This window comes from Apodemus sylvaticus, chromosome 1 (genome assembly GCF_947179515.1).
Source record: "Apodemus sylvaticus chromosome 1, mApoSyl1.1, whole genome shotgun sequence".
Lineage (NCBI taxonomy): Eukaryota > Metazoa > Chordata > Mammalia > Rodentia > Muridae > Apodemus > Apodemus sylvaticus.
In genome coordinates this window covers 65,267,901-65,286,676 of record NC_067472.1, presented here as the reverse complement: position 1 = coordinate 65,286,676, position 18,776 = coordinate 65,267,901, and the positions used below count along the sequence as shown (strand labels likewise).

Below are 18,776 nucleotides of genomic sequence, written 5' to 3'. Positions count from 1 at the left end.
TCCAGGTTGCTTAGTCTCTGCTGCTGATGGCCGGACCCCATGTGATCAGCTCCATGCAGCTCTGTGGCTGTAAGCCTCATGCTAGCTCCTGGCACCCCAAGGGAGTCCCAGAGGTATGGGCCTTGGGGGGTGGGTCTCAATGTGGATGCTCACAGAGCTTGGAGTTGAGCCATGTCCCACGCTGCATGGCCATCCGTGGCAGCTCCTTGCCCGGCTCACAACTTGTCTACGTGAGCAGAGGTGTCCTCCCCTCAGAGGAGTGGCCCCAGGATGGACCAGGCACACCCAATCTGGATTGCTACATTGCAGCAGCTCTTTCTAGAAGGCTGTAGGGGAGCTAGAATAGGGATGTCTCATAGTCTGTTTTCCAACTCGCCTGGGTACGCAGGATGTCACTGTTCTACTTACACAGAGGGAAACTGAGGCACAGAAAAATCCTCCAGTGGCACCCAGCATTTGGTGGGCAGATAAAGTGCACCCTACGTGGTGGTGCATATGCAGGCTGCTGCTCTACAGATGTGTGGGCATCTGGCCTGGATTTCCATGCCAGGAGACAGTCAGTCAGGGTGAGAAGGACGGTGTAGCCCAGGGGCAGGAGGTCCACCCTCAGGGATGCCCTAAGTCTCCAGGGCCTGGCTGTTGCCAGCTACATAATTGGCAAAAATGTCCTCACAGACCCAGAATGGGGAGAGGCATAAATAACTACGTGTAGGAAGCTGTTCCTGCCGGGGCCCAGGGGTGGCCTGGCTCTCCCAGGCAGGTGAAGACACCTGCCACCTCATCAGATGCTTGTGGGCTAGAGAGGAACACAGCAGCCTCAGGGTGCAAGTGGGTTCTGGCCGCTACATGGCTGCCTGCTGAAAGAGCTTGGTGGAGAAACTATAGACTCCAGGCCTCTCTACCTTGGAGGACCTTGGTGGCTGCTGTTTGAAGTCAGGCCGAATTCCAAGGATCAGGGAAGTCACACCCTTTCATGATCCTTTAGGCACCAGGTCTGATCTGAGTGGGGCTAGTAGTGGTCACTCCCCAATGACCACAGTCAGGGCAGCTTGATCAGGGTAGTTTTGTAGACCTGGGGCCACTCTGCTGAAAGGAGATTCTCACATTCTAAGGAGGGGCACACCCCGATATCTTCATTTGTAGTCCAAGTCTGCTATTGGCCACAGAGATGCATGGACAAGGCAGAATGAGGAACAACTGCTCCTTAAAGGCCTAGACTGACTGGTGACTGTAGGAAGTGAGCAGCAGTGTTGAGCCCACAGGAAACCCCAGTGCAAGTCAGAGGTCAGGCAGGCTTGTGTCTGCTCTCTGTGCACTTGGCCTGGGTGTATCCCTGCCCAGAGAGTTTGACATTGCTAATGCCAACCTTCTGACTTCCTGGCTGCTTAGGGGAACATGGTGAAGACCTGGCAGGGTAGTCAGGCATCCCTCATCTCAACAGGGACTGAGACTGTCCCTGAGACAACTTGGATAAGGAAGGGAGTTCTCATCCTTTCAGGCTCATCCCTGACCTATGAGAAGCAGGGCCACCTTCAGGCATGTAGTGTAGTCTGACCACCCCTGGACCCACCCGAGTCTCATATGCAAGAGGGCGATGGCCCCCGCTCTGGCTTGGAACCAAGATCTCCAACTTCAAGCTTGTCTTCTGAGCATCAGGGCACAGGTGCCAGATACCGTCGTGTGGGATGATGACTGAGGTGACTCTGATGTCTGGGTGTCCTTCCTACACAGGTGAGCAACCTCCCTCATCCACACACAGCTCTGGGTGGGAGGGAAATGCAACAGCCCGAGACGTGTCATTGTGTGCAGGGCACAGAAAGAAGCAGGAGCTGTACTCAAAACGTCGGACTTAATCGTGCACACTTCCAGGTGAAAGGGGGCTTGTCAGCTTCTTCTTGCTCTCTGTGGCCCTTGCATTATGTTTGGCAATAGTGAAAATATTTTTCTAAAGGAGAAGCTTGTCTAAGTTTGGGCTGAGGGTGGATGACAGTGCCATGTAGGTCAAGATGCCTCCCTGAGCAGGTCAGATGACACTGGTATGATGGAGGTCCCCGTGGGCTTGCAGGGGTGATAGCCAGGGAGGCTGGTGGGAACTTCTCTATAGCAAGTGTCTGGAACAGGCCCGAGGAAGCACATTGTGTTTTGGTTGCAGACTTAGGCTGCTTAAGAGCAGCTATGTAGGGCTGCTGTGAATCTGGGGAGGGGACTGCAGCCAACTCCCCGAAGCCACCTTCAGGTCTTCTGGGTGAGGGACTGTTGGGGTTGTGATATGGAGGACGATAGGTATCGGGATGTGGAGAATGGTGGTCCAGGAGGTGGGGCATGGTGACCCAGTGGCTGCGTAGGTGCATGCTGTGTAGTATGTGCATTTGTGCATGGCTGGGAAGAGGGAGACATCACAGGAAGATGCCTTTGGGCTCTGTGCCAGAGGGTCACCTGACTTCCTCCTGGTCAGCCCAGGAGCAGCTGGTTCTGAGAAGGGGTTGGGTGAGTGTGCTGAAACCCTGGGCTTCTTTGGTTGTAGGACCCATTAAACACACCTTTCACCCACCAACACATCCATGCCCACTGTAGCTTCCAGGCCCCACCCATTGACCTCTGGCTAGGAGGAGTAGGAGTGACAGCTCAGAAGTATTTATTTATTATATATATCCATTAAGTGGTGTGTGTGTGTGTGTGTGCAGTGTATGTGGTATGTTTGTGTGGCATGTGTGTTGTGTGTGTAGTGTGTGTAGTGTATGTAGTGTGTAATGTGTGTGTAGTGTGTGTGTGTGGTATGTGTGTGTGGTTGTGTGTGGTATGTGTGTTGAGTGTGTGTAGTGTGTGGTGTGTGTGTATGGTGTGTATATGTGTATGTGGTTGTGTGTGGTATGTGTGTGTAGGTGGTATATGTGTGGTGTGGTGTGTGTGTGTGTGTGTGTGTGTGTCTGTGTGTGTGTGCGTGCGCTCTTTCTACCATGTGGGTCCTGGTGATTCAACTCATGTTGTCAGGCTTAGCAGCAAGTGCCTTTATTTACCGAGTCATTTCACAAGCTCAGATTGACAGTTTTTAAAATACAAATGTCAGAAAAGCTGGCTCATTTCTTTCTCAACTAGGGTTAGAGCCTGAGCCAAAGAGGAGCTGGAGGAGAGGGAGAAAAAGAGGAGCAGGAGGTGACCTGTGGGCTTTACTACTGAACGCGTCTCTTTCTGTGCAGGGCAGCTTGGCAGTCCATGGCCTCAAAATACTTAATGTCTTGGAGCACTGGCCAGAACCTGTCCACACCAGGACCATTCATCTTGCTGGGCTTCCCAGGGCCAAGGAGCATGCGCATCGGGCTCTTCCTGCTGTTCCTGGTCATGTATCTGCTCACAGTAGCTGGAAACCTGGCCATCATCTCCCTGGTGGCTGCCCACAGATGCCTACAGACACCCATGTACTTCTTCCTCTGCAACCTCTCCTTCCTGGAGATCTGGTTCACCACAGCCTGCGTGCCCAAGACCCTGGCCACTTTTGCTCCCCGGGGTGGAGCCATCTCCTTGGCTGGCTGTGCCACACAGATGTACTTCGTCTTTTCTTTGGGCTGTACCGAGTACTTCCTGCTGGCTGTGATGGCGTATGACCGCTACCTGGCCATCTGCCTGCCACTGCGCTACGGTGGCATCATGACACCTGGGCTGGCGACACGGTTGGCCCTGGGATCCTGGCTGTGTGGCTTTTCGGCAATCACAGTTCCTGCCGCCCTCATTGCCCGCCTCTCCTTCTGTGGCTCACGTGTCATCAACCACTTCTTCTGTGACATTTCACCCTGGATCGTGCTTTCCTGCACTGACACGCAGGTGGTAGAGCTAGTGTCTTTTGGTATTGCCTTCTGTGTCATTCTGGGCTCCTGTGGTATCACACTAGTCTCCTATGCCTACATCATCACGACCATCATCAAGATTCCCTCTGCCCGGGGCCGGCACCGCGCCTTCTCTACCTGCTCATCCCATCTCACCGTGGTGCTGATTTGGTATGGCTCTACTATCTTCTTGCATGTGAGGACCTCGGTGGAGAGCTCCTTGGACCTCACCAAAGCTATCACAGTGCTCAATACCATTGTCACACCCGTGTTGAATCCTTTCATATATACCCTGAGGAACAAGGATGTGAAGGAGGCTCTGCGCAGGACAGTGAAGGGGAAGTGAGCCACTGCCTGAGCACATCTCCTGTCAGACGCTGCGCTGCACGACTGGCATTGGCTGGCCTGTGAGCCAGTGTCAGTCAGTGTTCAGCACTCTTCTCTCTACAGAGCTTAGAGGGCCATCTATCCTAGTTTATACTTTTATGGCTTTGTTCAGGAGTGCTTGCTGTCCCAGCCCTCAGTTTCAGGAAGATTCTAGAAGGGAAACAGGGTTCTGAGTCCCTAGGAGGTCCTTCCCAACCTCCATATAAACACCAGAAGCTATGCATCAGTTCTGGCCAGACCCCTGTGTCTTGGCCTAATAGGCTCTTCACCACCCTACAGATGTCACAAGGCATACCTGGAATCTCTAGGAAGGGCATGCCAGACCACCAGGGGGTTCATGCTCGTAGAGGTTAATTATGGTAGAAAACAACAAACAAACAAACAAACAAAAAACAAGCACAGAAAGCTCAGAGGAAGCTGAGGTCCTGCAAGGGCTTGTTGGTCTTACACTAGGGTCTCAGGGCATATCTACTGCATTTCATTCCTTTCTGGGTCTTTGGCTTTTGGGAGTGGAGGTACAGGAAGGAGTCAGAGGGAGCAGGGGCCCTGGATGCCTGTGTAGCCTCAGGCTCTGGATGAAGGGAGGAAGGGCCAGGTAGTTCCTAGGTAATTCTGGGGTAAGCACTGCTACTTATTTTTGAAGCAGCAACACTGCTCTGAACCTGTGTCTTCATTCATAAATGTAACCATGACAGTACTGTCTCAAGGGACCCTTGGGAATATGAATGACTTAGTGTGTCCAAAGTGCTTAGATCTATAAGGGGCAAGAAAAATGCCACTGAAATTGTTTTATAATTTAGTAGATAAAGCAGTTTTCAGACTTGTCTGTCTGTCTGCCTGCCTGTCGGTTTATTTAGAGACATTGAATCATGCGTCTCAGTCTGGTTTCAAACTTTGTATGTAACTGAGAATGGACTTGAACTTCTGATCCTCCTGCCTCTACCTCCCAAATACCACTGATGCTCACTCAGTTTTGTGGTTCTGGGGATTGAATCCAGGGCTTTGTGAATGCTGGACAAGCGCTCGGCTGACTGAGCTGAATACCCCAGCTCTCAGATTGTCCCCCTCGTGTCCTCATTTTACTTTGGACAACCAAAGTGACTGTGTCCACCCTGATCTCTCAGCCTCTATGAGCCCAAGAGAAACTGACTTCCATAGGTAGGCCATATCACGATTTGGAGAGGCTTTGGCGGCTCTGAGAGAGTTTTCACTTTGGACTTTTTGAGTACTGTTGCCAGATGTCTCTTGTACAGGGGGAGACATGGCCTCCATATCCTCTCAGATACCACTTCTGGGTCTAATCACAGGCTGACCTTTTTCACACTCTCCTGGCTCCCATGTCTTAAGCTTTATGGTTTCTCTGTTCTGTCCAACCCAAGGCTGAGGCCTAAACGATCCTCTCTGACTTTTCTCTTTATCGTCTTCCAGAGTGGAGGCTCAAGTAGGACACAGAAGTTTTTCTCTGCAGTGACCCTGCCTGGGGCGGGACATAGGTGCAGACACCAGCCACCTAGAATTCCTCTTCTCCCAAGGTCTGGAGCCAGAGGGCACACTGGCCCTCAGGCTTACACGCTCAACTGAATTTGTACTCTCAGTCATGTCTGTTGCCGGAACTTGCATACTCTGTTTTTGTGATTACTTTCCAAATGACAAATTAAAGTGCACTGAGTTCAGCCACTCCTGTTTGATGGAGAAGTCAGTAACACACTACACCAGTGTGGTTTTGTGGCCTCCAGTATTCCTGGGGGATATGGGTAGTGGTGGAGTGGGGGGTTGTATTCAGTATTGTCTTCTGTTGTGAAACAGCCTCTTTGCTGCTGGCTAGTCAGACCCTCTGAAAGCCCCAGTGATGCATCTGAGGCCATATAGCAGGGACAACACTCAGGGACCCCTTAGTCTCCCTCTTCTGTCCTTCTGAAATGATACCATTTTCATGGACTTCCTCTCCTTGGAAATTATGGCCATTATTGGGTGGCCCTGAGAGAGACAGAATAGGTGATTTTCGATGTGTGTGTGTGTGTGTGTGTGTGTGTGTGTGTGTGAAAGGGGGGGGGCTCCTTGGCCACCTTACTTTGGGTCACGGTACTTACTTTGGATGTAGCCTTGAGTGGAGGTTCCCATCCTTGGCCTTAACCTGACAGAGACCATCTATTACCCCTCATCCCTGCTAATGTCCCAGAGTTTTGTGATCTGTGACAGGAGACTATGTGGTACAGTGCTCAGAGCTTTGAATGGGCTCTGTAGTGTGCTCAGAACTCTAAGTTCTCATGAGTCTAGAGCCCCATCATGGCATCTGTAGATCTGTTTTTCTGGGGCCTCACTCTTCCCAAGAAAGTTAGCTTCTCCTGGAAACTCAGCATTTTGGATCAGATTTTATTTCTTAGGTTTAGAAATTAGACAATTATTGAATGCTGAAAAGGAAAACTTTGTATTATTTTCTAGTGACTGATTTTCCCCATACAATGATAAGTCAGGGCTGTGTAAAGAAACAGAATAGATACAATGACTACATACACACGTGAGCACATGTGCGCACACCACACACACACACACACACACACACACACACACACACACACACACACACCCCAGGTTTACTGGAGTGGCTTGAAGTTCCACATCGCAGTCAGTCAATCATCAAAGGAGTGCAGGGCAGGAACTCAGTGCAGGGAACTGGAGGTAGGAACTAAAGTAGAAGCCATTGAGGTGTGTTGCTCATTAGATTGCTCTTTTTCATTTGCTCCATTTGCTTCCTTATTCACCCCAGGACCACTTGTCCAGTGGTGACATACCCATAGTGGATTAGGCTCGCCCACATCAATCTTTAATCAAGAAAACGTCTCACTGTCTTGCTTATAGGCAGTCTGGATAAAGGCATCGTCTCAGTTTGAGTTCCTCTTTCCATAAAACTCTATCTTATGCCAGGTTGAAAAAAAATCCAACCAGGACAAAGAAGAAAGCTGATGACTGTGTTGTTCCAGGCAGTAGGAGCCATGTTTCCATGACAACAGGGAGGCTGCATAGTGATTGATGGCTTGCATTTACTGAACTCCCTTGGTTGGTCTTCACTCATTTATTCATACATGCATATAGTTTTACATTTTAATTTTATTTATTTATTTATTTATTTATTTATTTATTTATTTATTTATTTATTGTTTTTTTCCGAGACAGGGTTTCTCTGTGTAGTCCTGGCTGTTCTGGAACTCACTCTGTAGACCAGGCTGGCCTCGAACTCAGAAATCCGCCTGCCTCTACCTCCCAAGTGCTGAGATTACAGGTGTAATCTCACCACCACTGCCCAGCTTTAATTTTTTTTGAGAGAGGGTCTAACTATGTAGCCCTGGCTATCCCCAAACTTACAGAGACACATCAACTTCTGATTCCCAAGTGCTGGGATCAAAGGTGTATACCACCACGCCCAGCCCCACCATGTACAATTTAACTGCTTGTTTATTTACTAAAATGTACCATTTAACTTTTATTTCTGATTAATAATAACTATGTGTACTATTAGTGCTGGAAGTAATATTTCCAGGACACGCTTATGTTCAGAAATGAGCAAAATATGTCAATATTCTGTTGGGAACTTTTGTGTCTATGCCCGTGGGAGAGGCTCACCTGTAGTGCCCTCTCACAAAGTCCTTGTCGGGTTATGTGCTAGGGTGATATTGGCCATGCGCGGTGACACAGGGAATGCCTCCTCACTTGTCGTAGACAGAGCATGGAGAACTGTATGGCTTCAACATGTTTGACAGATTGACTAAGGAACCTGATTGGGTGTGGAGCTTTCTCTTTTGAAATATTGTTGACTGATTCAATTTCTTCAGTGCACATGTGAAATTTGAAAGGATTTGAGAAAGCCTACTACTTTGTCTTATTATTAAAGCATGCACATCTATGTATGTGTTTTAGTATATATTAAGATAGTTTCTAGATATTTCCTTATTCTCCTATTCATTCTTATAAAAATGCAACCACAGAATGCCAGAATGTTGTACTGTCCTTGAAAATATCCATGTTTATGTGGCAGTACTAACACTTGCTAGACTGAGGATTCTGAGAACAGGTCAGTAGTTCTTATCCGCGTTAACCACCAACACTGACATCCAACCATCCTCCAGCTCAATAAGCCAGCTGCCCATCCAGTGTCCCATCCATTTACCTATTTCTCTGTAATCCCACACACCCATCTATCTATTCATCCATCTGTCCATCTGTCCGTCCATCCACCCACCCATCCATCAGTCTATCCATTTATCATTCATCTATTCACCCACACATCCATCTTTCTACCAACTGAACAACCTATAAACTCATCCATTTACCCACTTACCCATTTATACACTATCCATCCACCAGCCTCCTCATCCATTATGTATCTACCCACTCCTCTACATATCCATCCATCCATCCATCCATCCATCCATCCATCTGCCTATCTATTTATCTATCTATCAATCATCTACTATCTGTATCTATCCATCTGTCCTTCACCCACCTACAGACCCACCTACCCACCCACTCATTAAGGGTTAAATCTTAACCCTTTGAGTCTGGAGGACTACCTTAGTTTTCACCCCAGGGTTCCTCCTGCTGTACCTGTAGACTCTGGATGCTGTTCATCTACATCTGTTATTCTAGCATCATTTCCCTCAAGCGTGCCATCATCTTCATCTTGATCACATATTTCCTGGCAGTTCTTAATCTACAAGGGTCCTGTTGGTAGGCTACCTTCGCTCCCAAGGTCTATGTATGATTAACTTGAACAAGCACTAACAAGATCTAGGGAAGCTGTGTGCTCTAGTCCAATTTTATTTATGAGTTGAGGCTCTGTCCTTGCTCTAATTAATGTTTACAGAGGTATTCAGTCGATTACTCAGTCAATACACACGTCAATAATCCTGTGTGTGTCAGGGGCAGGATAAGGGTAGGTGACTATTGCTCCAATAAGGGCTTCTGTCTCTGGATTCCTGCCCGTGTGTTGTCATGGATGTGTGCAATGAAAGCTCATGAGTCAGTCTGAGAATGTGCTTTTGCTCCCATTGAGATATAGAACACATGCATATTTAAGAATTCATAGAGTAAGGTGTATGTCTGTAATTCTTGCTCTTGGATGTACCGAGGCAAGAGTATTGTCATGAGTTCCAGGCTATCCTGCACTACATATGGAGACCTTATCACAAAACAAAACAGTGGAACACATCAGAATTCATATTAAATGTTAAATTTTCCCTCTTTGTTCATGCGTTTTCTTTATTTCTGGATATAGGAACGTTCTATTAGGTTAGTTACCACCTTTCCTTTGGACATGTTTCTTTCCTGGCGTAAGGTACTTTGGGTTGCTTAGTTCTGTGGTTCCTTCTCAGGACTGTCAGGGTGATCTGCCTGGCTGTGGACATGTGACATGGAACAATCAATGCTAAACAAAATCTACATATAGCTGTGTCTGGAGCAGAATAGTGTTACTACATCTTCAAAGGAGGAAGGAGGAAGGAGGAAGGAGGAAGCCACTGTGTGGGGTCTGGTTGTGTCTCACCTTCTCTTGTCTGCTGGGCACACCTTCAGCTCTTAAGGTAAACAACTTGGATCCTAGATATTTCCTGATTTCATGAAAGCAGATGTCAACCTCTGCCTTCTGTTCTTTAACATTCCACAGTGAGTTCAAGGGCAGAGCCAAGGTTTCAACATTGTATCCATAGGTTACCTAAGAAGAGCATCAACTTCCTTCCCACGTCTTTTCTGGTTTCTTTTCTGCTAGTTACTGTTTTTCGGTATTGTAACAACTCAGACGCCCACTCAGACTCTACGCCTGGTGCTCTCTACCCATGGCGTCAGCTTCTGAAGGGCCTCACCAAACGGTGAACTGAGTTAGTTCTTTTGACAATGGCCTTGCACGTGGCTGTGGAGGATTTTAGAGTTGACCTGCAGGTTGAACCCTTGAACCGTGGCTGAGCCCATGACCTTCCACACACACCACTAAGGCACATGTTCATCCTCTAAATTAAAATTACGTCATCTCACAAAGTAATAGGTTTCTTTACGGTGCTTTTTATACACATTTGTTCTGAGTTTCATAGGAGGTCCATCCCTGTCTCCTCTGCTCTTCTCTTGCCGGTTCATCTTCTCTCTGCACATCATCCATGCTTTCATGTGCTATTACTTAAGGTCCTTGAAGATCTTTGTCTTGAGATGTCTCATGGTTTCCGGTTCCTTAAGCTCATTTATTTATTAAAAATTTTATTTTATCTTTGTATTTATGCATCTGTAGGTATCCTCCCCACTCTACTTGTATGTGTATGTGAATGTCCATGTAGATGAGGGGGCCAGAGGAGGCCAGAGGAAGGTTGGGTCTGGATCTGAAGTCATGGCAGTTGTGAGCTGCCCAGTGTGGGTGCTGGCAACTAAATTTCATCCCTTTGAAAGAGCAGCAATCATTCCTAACCACTTACCAATATCTCCAACCTTCTAAATTTATTTGAATTATTACTTTGAGGAAAGGAGTGTTTTTTCTTTCTAACTTTCCCATTCTGGCATTGAACTTTCTCTGTAAACAAGACAGGCATTAAATTTACAACCTTGATGTCTTAGTCTGTGGAGTAGCCAGGATTTCAGGTCTGTATCCCCAAATCTAGCCAGAACACACACTTTGGCAGAGATATGAAGGGTGGGTTTGAAGGAGCAGAATCAGGATCAGATGTTATTTGGAAAATAAGCCAGGGTAACAGACAAAGGCATAGGACCTGCTGACTCCAGGATGCCAGGAGCGAGATCTTATTGACATGGGCTCTTCTGAATATATCCTTCTGGATGTCATCAGTCATAGTAGAGAGAAGGCCATCACAGACCCCTTAAAGCCACGCTTTAGTAAATTGTGAACAATAGATGTGAACATTCCTCCCCACGGTCTTAAGCAACATTGATGAGTGATAAAGCTTATCCCCACAGGGAGCCCAGAATCAAGGGCATGTTTTGAAAAAAAAAAACCCAACAATATTATTATTACTCTTGGAATAGTAGTGGTCCCTAATCTAAAGGATCACCATTCTTCATATTTCTGCAACATTGAGACTGTTCTTCATTATGGAATCTTCTAAATCGGGATCAAAACAGTCTATGTACAAGAACTTCCATGGCCTTGAGTATCTGGGACATGTGGTGTATCAGTTAGAACGTGGACAGATGCTGGGGGACCCAGCTGGGAGGCTGTGGGCGCTTCCCACATTGCAGATGGCAAGGACTGCTGTAGACTCCAGGAGTCTGCTGGCCGGCCGTTTCGTTTCCCTGTGCAGCTGCTGAAGCTCCAGGAGAGATGCTGGGCCGTGAGATGCACATGGCCACCCGCTGGCTGCTCTTGTTCCTGGCCTCTTTTATATACTTTGGTCCTTACCATTTTCTCTGCTACCCAGAGAGATTGCTCCATAGCCCACAAGGCCAGTGCTAGGTTTGCAGTTTACTCCCTAAGTGGTGTATGGGACAAAAAGCACATCAGAAGAGGTACCCATTGAAGGAACACTTGCTAAGGGCCACCCACTAAGGGCCAGCCCTGCCCAGGGGGTGCTTGTTGAGGGTTCCCTATCAAAACACATTAGCTGAGCACACACCCACTGAGGTGACCTTTGCTCAGGGTCACCCTTTGAGGAGACATTGACTGAGGGACACTTTCCGAGTAGGCATTTATTGAGGGGACATTTTTCTCATTAGGCTGTCTGAGAAGGCACAAAGGGGTCACTGGCTGAGGGCTCATCTACTATAAGTGCTTGTTGAGAGTCCTCTGCTGGGGGGTGTATTGCCTGCCCCTGGCTCCTGACTCTTCTGCCACAGAAGCTCAGTCTTCTTGCTGTTGCAGCTAATAGGCCTGAGTAGGCAGCAGATGGCAGTAGTTCACCTCTAGGGAGCTGGGGAGGTGGCTCTGTTCCCCATGTACCTGCTTTCATTCAACCACACAGCCAGTTAGGGAAACCTGCACTCTTGTCTCTTTCTTAACGGGCTCTACCCAAGGGACTGGCAGTACTGTGTGAGGAATACTGTTTTTAATTATTATTATTATTTTACTTTGAGCTTTGTTACTGTTCAAAAGTTCATGGTCTTTAGGCAGCTGGGGAATAAGTGTGCAAACCTCTTGGTACCCAATCAGATTTTCAGTGTGCAAAGATCCCAGCCAAGTTCTGTGAGAAGTTTTAAGGGCCAGGGGATTACCTGTGGCTTTCCCTAGGGCTCCATTAAAAAGAAGGTGGGAGGGGCCGCGGGAGGCTGAGCAGCCCTGGGGCCACCTTGCCTGACTCTGGGTCCATCAGGAAATTGGCGGTTCGGGCTCGTTAGGCAAAAACGAATCCAGGGTATCATCATGAATGGTAAAAACTATTCCAATTAATAGTGCTTCAAATTCATCGAGGAATTAATTATTTCAGAGCAGTTAATTAATTTTAAACAAGCAATTATGTGTTAGGCAAAAGGCTTTCTTGAAGGGAAAATGGCAGCTCAAGATGAACTCATTTATGTGAAGATTCCTTCTCTCAAAATTCTGCCCAGGGGAGAGGCAGTCAGAAGATGGTGAGCCAGGGGCGTCCTGGCTTAGCATCCACCTTGTGTCCTGCTCACCACGGGATTTGGTTCTGCCTGTTGCATACCTGGAGTCTCCTGTCCGTCCCTGAATAAAACATTCCCTTGTGTATCTGGAAGCCGGCCTTTTCTGGACACAGCCAAGCCATGAGAACAGCTACTCTTTGGGATGTTGAGTGTTTTCAGCCATCTCTGCATTCTTTCACAGCCTGTATTATAAAAGGAATCGCGTGCTTTTTCTAGGTGTATAAACTTTTTATGAAGTGCACCATACACCCAGAAAATTTCCCAGCCTGTAAAGGTAGGATTTGATAACTTTTCATAAACCGAGCATGTGCACAGTACCCCACTGAGAACTGGCATGCTGAACTGTGAGCTCCAATCTCCTTTCCTTCCTCTGCATGGTCTGCAGCCCACACTAACCCACTGGACTAGGAACGGTCGCTTTGCTTCCATTATTTGGCTATTATAAACAATACATTGATGATTATTATACGATGTACATGTTAGCTGTGTCTGCGAGCCATTGGGTTGTGTGCATTCAGCTGCAGTGCTATTCTGTGCATACTTGCTCTGGGGATTCTGTGCAACTGATTTATTGCTGGGTTGCTCTATACACAATCTTTTATATAAAAACATTCTTTCTGGCACAAGCTCCCTTTAATCTGTGCTCACTCATCAGCTGTCGTCATCCATGTTGCTACGATTCACACCTACATTAACTTTTTTTTTTTTTTTTAATGTTGCCTTTGTGAGGAACAGGCTGGTGAGTCCAGCTCTGGGCTGAGGCTTTTGATATGAAGGGGTCCTGAGTCATAGGTGCCAGAGTACTCAGAGTACTGGGCCGGACAAGGCAGCCCCTCATAGCCCCTCATAGGCAGCGAGAGAAGCCCCGACTTACCTGTGTGGTGCAGATATCAGCTTATATACTCCACTTCGTGATGGATAGATAAGTCTTCTAGTCCTTAAGGGAGCTGGGTGTAAACTATCTCCCCCTAGTGGTTGACTTTGGAAATACAGCATGGAAATGCCTTAGAAATTTGAACACAAACTTAATGTGACCCAGCAACTCCTCTGCCAGGTGTTCACTCAGGAAAAATGAAGCTCTTTATCCTTTTGTGCAAAGACGTTGAGCATGCTTAAAAGTTGTATTTTAGATTTATTTATTTATTTTATGTACATGAGTACATTGTAGCTGTCTTCAGACACACCAGAAGAGGGCATCGGAGGCACCATGTGGTTGCTGGGATTTGAACTCAGGACTTTTGGAAGAGCAGTCAGTGCTCTTCACCACTGAGCCATCTCTCCAGCCCTAAGATTTTATTTTAACTGACAATAATATATATGTGTGTGTTTATGGAGTGCAGTCAAATGATATACAATGTGTGTATCATAGAGCAACAGATGGGTTGGTTAGCACATTAGTCATCACAGCTTCAATCCAAATTTAGCTTGCAGTCCCCAGCCTGTGAGTGTGTCACTCACCATACAGATGAAATGTGAACAGTCATGTTAAATGAAACATGAAGGGTGCTGTGTCAGTTTCTTTGTATGTGAAAAGGAAGATGGCAGGGGTCGGGGTGGCGTCGGGGTGGGAGTGGGGGTGAGGGGAGGACAGCAGGATAGAGCTTGTGGGTAGAGGAAACTGGGTGCCCAGCTAGAGGAAGCTATAGGATCAAGGGCAGTCCTGATCTGATTACAGTGCTATCACTATTTTACACAGTGGTCAGAGTTTACTACACCATACATCCCACAGAGTGCATCTTATCACATGGCAATAATAGCTCAATAAGAACTGGGATGGTGTATAAAGACACCATTGCAATCACATAAGATAAAATCCTCCTTTTTCCCCTCACAGGCCATAGGCCACCACAGGGCTGCTTGGCCACATCCTGGTCGCTCTGGTCTCACTGGGCACATACAGGGCAGAGTTGGCTGCTCTCCACTGTAGTCTTTCTCATTGCCGCCTTTCAGGTTATTTGGGTCCCTGGATGTAGCCTGCCTGGCAGTCTCTTCTCATGGTGAGGTTGGGGGTCTATGCAAATGGCAAGAGAACAGCTTAGCAAGTGGCAAATGGAAACAGTCGCAGCCCCAAGACTCTCTCTGAGGCACATCCGTGGACTTCCTGTTGGCCAGGACCATGCTGTAGGGACAGGATCTGGTGGGAGAGGACTCAAAGTTTAGAGGCCCAAGAAAGCAGGTCTTGGATGATGTGACGGATCTTAGCCGGAGGCTGACAAGGACACTTGGAAGAGGAGGCCGAACCGTGACACCCCCAGTGCCACGCCAAGGACTGAAGAGCTGGATCCAATTGCTCATAACTGCTGTGGCCTCTCAGAAACGCTCAGTTGTCAGCTATGCATTTTAAGCGGTGTCAGCCTTAGGGCTAAAAAGGCCCCTGGGGTGGCAGGATGTGAGCCCCGTTGTAGATGGGCAGATCCAAACACCCTGTGTTGGCATCCTCACTCCTGGAATACTCATTTTTCTGTAAGAAATACATGTTCTCTCAAAACCTAGCATGCTCTCAAATAACAGAAAAGGCAAGTGGCATGTCCACATCTTGACCCTTAGGCAGACTGATCTCACACAGAACATACTTGGTGGCTTGATCTGTGGCATTTGCCTATCTCCCTGATTCCTCTGAATTGTTGCTAGCTAGCATCATCCTTGCTTTACAAGTAGAAGTGGAAGACGGACATAGTAAGTGTGTCTGAGCAACGTGCAACCAAGATTAAGTTGTCAGAGCTGAATGACAACATTCCAGGCAGGACGTCTTCACACGGTCTTTACCCGATGCTAGAAACACCATGACTGCTCAGCACTCCATAGTATCTTTCATGCACATGACATTCTCCTTAAGGTCACAGGGGTCACCATTATTCTGTAGATCAGGAAGAAGTGGCTCCATGCAGCTATGGAGGGAATGGTAGTATAATAACATGAAGTGCAAACGGCTTTTGCCAAGTGTCTCTTGCACATCGGTTACCCCAATGCATAGTATTTAATCCTCACAATGCTCACACCTGCCCTCAGCACTGGCATCAACACAGTGGGCAGGAGTTCCTGCTCTTGCTGGTGCCAAGACAGCAGAGGCTTCTCCCATGTAAGGTCCAGGATGGAGAGTCAGTTATTGCTGTTCCCAGGGCAAGGAAGGTTTGCCCTGTCTCCGTGCTGTCTCTGTACAATTGAGTATGGTGCTGTACCTCAGGGTGTCTCCTCAGTGGTTGAAAGTGGATCTGCAATCAAAGCATTTAGAGTTTATCAGTAGGTATATTGGAGTCTTTCTTTTATAATCATGATTGATTCTCCCATGTGGAGACATCTAGAAGATCTGATAGTAGCCATGAAAGTCCATCTTCTTGAAAGCCTGGGAAGCATCTAGTTAGCGCGTTCTAGGGAGCAAGAGTACAAGAGAGAGACGCCTTAGCAGACAAACCTAAAGCCTGGGGCCATTTCTCCCCTGGAGGTGACTGCTGATTGCCAGAGACAGAGAAGGGTGGAAACTTGGCTCTAGAGCCCGGGGTTACCCAGGAGTTGGCCTTGACAATGAGGGATATGCATCTAGAGAGAGGGTGAACTGGAATTAGATCAGCCTTTCCAGAGGGCCAGCACTGGGTCACCCATTCTGCTGTAGGTCCTTGGGGGATTTGGGCCTGTCAGTGATCCGTCATAGTCACTGTCCAGGAACCAGGAGGAGCCTTCTCTAGAGGATGATAATCCATCCAAAGCCTCAAATCATCTCTATAATGAAAAATGCATGTTGTCTGTGATACTAGTGGGAACACGCCAACTGGAGAGAGTAATTTGTGGGACTCCCTTGGTATCCTTTAGGGAAGCCGGCCATTGAGTCGTTGCTCACAAAGGGTTTGTTGGAGACCAAAAAAACATTTTCTGACTTTTGTTAAGATTTGCAAGCTTTTATGGAGACATTGCTAGCTAAATCCATGATGTGTCCATTTAATTGAAAATATTCTGAAATAAATGTATCACACAATTGAAATGTGATCCCTTGTATTTGGGAAAGTTCTGCCTCCTCAAATAAGTATGTTATAAGATGACAGTATCATAATTTAAAAATTGCATATAATTTCCTGTATGCCCTTTTCATAAATCAAGCATTTTGATTATGATTAGGTTTTAGAAGATTTTGAAGCTGGGATTTATCTGTGCTACTAAGAACAAAGCATATGCGTATTTCTATATGGATGTATTTGTAAATTTATGTATATCTGCATGTGCATGTATATGTGTATGTATACTGTACTGCATGTGCATGTATATGTGTATGTATATTATATTTTCAATTTTTAAGTGGAAATTCCCTATTCACTTATGAAATAATATTTGTTTTTCTATGTGGTCTATTAAATGTACATAAATCATGCCCAATACCATTAAAATAGTCAAAGTGATGAGCAAAGAAGACACACCTAAAACTAAGAAAACAGGGATAGGACTAGGCTCCCACCAAGGGATAATCAGAGGGAATTTGATACATGCATGTAGAACACATGTGGAGGAGTGAACAGGGAATTGAAAAACTTGGCAGAGCATTAGAAACAAACCCAAAAATTAAAGATAAATTGTCAAACTTTTGAAAATCATAGAACTGAAAACCACAAAAGTTGAAATAAAGAGTGAAATGGACAGGTTTGATGGAGAACGTAACTGAGCATTGAATGGGGAAGAGGATGATGGCTGAAAGGAAACATCCTGGTAGGAGCCCAGAGAGACGCAATGACGAGTATCATGAAGAGGGTCCCTGAGATGGCTCAGCAGGTAAAGGGGCAGGCTGCCGAGGATGATGGCCTGAGCTTGATTCCTGGAACACCATGGTAGAAGGGGAGAACCTATTTCAGCAGGTTGTCTTCTGACTTCAGTGTGTGCACTGTGACACAATCCCCATAGTGAGAATTTTAGTTTCTTTATAAAACAAAAAAATATTATGGGAATATTAATCCCAGGTGTGGGATATGGGGTTGCTTCAGATTTTCCACAACAGCTGATTATGATTTGCCTAGTGCTCTACAGGGGTGTGATTTTTGGTGATTGTGTGACATTTGGAATTCTGGGGACTTTTCAGAGGGCTGTATAAATTCCAGGACCCCAAGAGGTGTGTGGGTTGTTGGTTGATAGTCATGGTTGGTTCAGTAGTCATACAGAAAGAAGAAACAACAACAAGAAGAAATCAGGTATACTAATGGCAAAGACCAAACTGAACTCGATGCCCCTAAGTGATAGGACATAGTCTAATGATAATGTCGCCCGGGATTTCCCTTCTATTCTTTATCTCCTATCTAGTGTTAGGGGGCTAAAAGGGTGGAGGAAAAAGAACCTATAGAGTAGTCAAAGACAAGCTCCAGCCTCCAAATACATAAATGTAATAAACAGAATAGTAAATGGGAAAGGAACAGTACAGCCATCACAGGTCAGCTCTAAAACACATTCTTTTTCTCTTTCATATTTATCCACCCATCTGGCTTCTACAGTAAGCTTTGCCTGGTTTTATGTTTTACACATCTGTATTCTCTCTTACTGCATGGCAAACCCCCTCCAAGAGTATAGACTCAGAGCAAGAACATGTTTATTTCTCTGTATTCTATAGGGTGTTTCCTAGGTTACCCTCTCCTGGATTCCTCTCTAATGTGGCCTCAGGGCATAGGCCGGGGTGGAGGGAGCTGAGCTACTCCCAGGGCCTTTGTGTCGTCTAGGTCTCCCTGGAGCAACAGCTCCCAAGAGGAGCCACCCAGTGCCATGTCATAGCATGTCTAAGTCCAGCCCAGAATCCAGTGTGAAGAACCAGATCTCAGCTCTGCATGGATGAGCATGTTACCTCACAGAGGAGTTCTGTGTGGGGTCAAAGTTCAGGATCATATCTGAAACTGCACAGCACTTCTGTTTAGGCAGCCGTAGCCTTTGTGGTCAGAGCTGCTTGCTCCCAGGTTCTTGTGAGTCAAAGCCTATCTGTGCGGTGTAGTTTCTTTCCCTCAGTGAGGCTGATCT

The 18,776-nt window shown here is 46.8% G+C and overlaps 1 protein-coding gene across 1 annotated transcript; it reads left to right on the top strand.

The window, feature by feature from the left end:
* Positions 1-1,265: 1,265 nt before the first annotated feature.
* LOC127678862 (olfactory receptor 287) lies at positions 1,266-5,824 on the top strand. Its single transcript, XM_052174169.1, has 2 exons — positions 1,266-1,731; positions 3,198-5,824. The coding sequence occupies exon 2, from the start codon at positions 3,214-3,216 to the stop codon at positions 4,165-4,167; it is 954 nt and encodes a 317-aa protein (XP_052030129.1). The 5' UTR covers positions 1,266-1,731; positions 3,198-3,213; the 3' UTR covers positions 4,168-5,824.
* Positions 5,825-18,776: the final 12,952 nt, after the last annotated feature.

What these genes read in the sequence shown, in the direction of transcription:
- LOC127678862 (XM_052174169.1), top strand. Translation starts at nt 3,214, where the DNA reads ATGGCCTCAAAATACTTAATGTCTTGGAGCACTGGCCAGAACCTGTCC.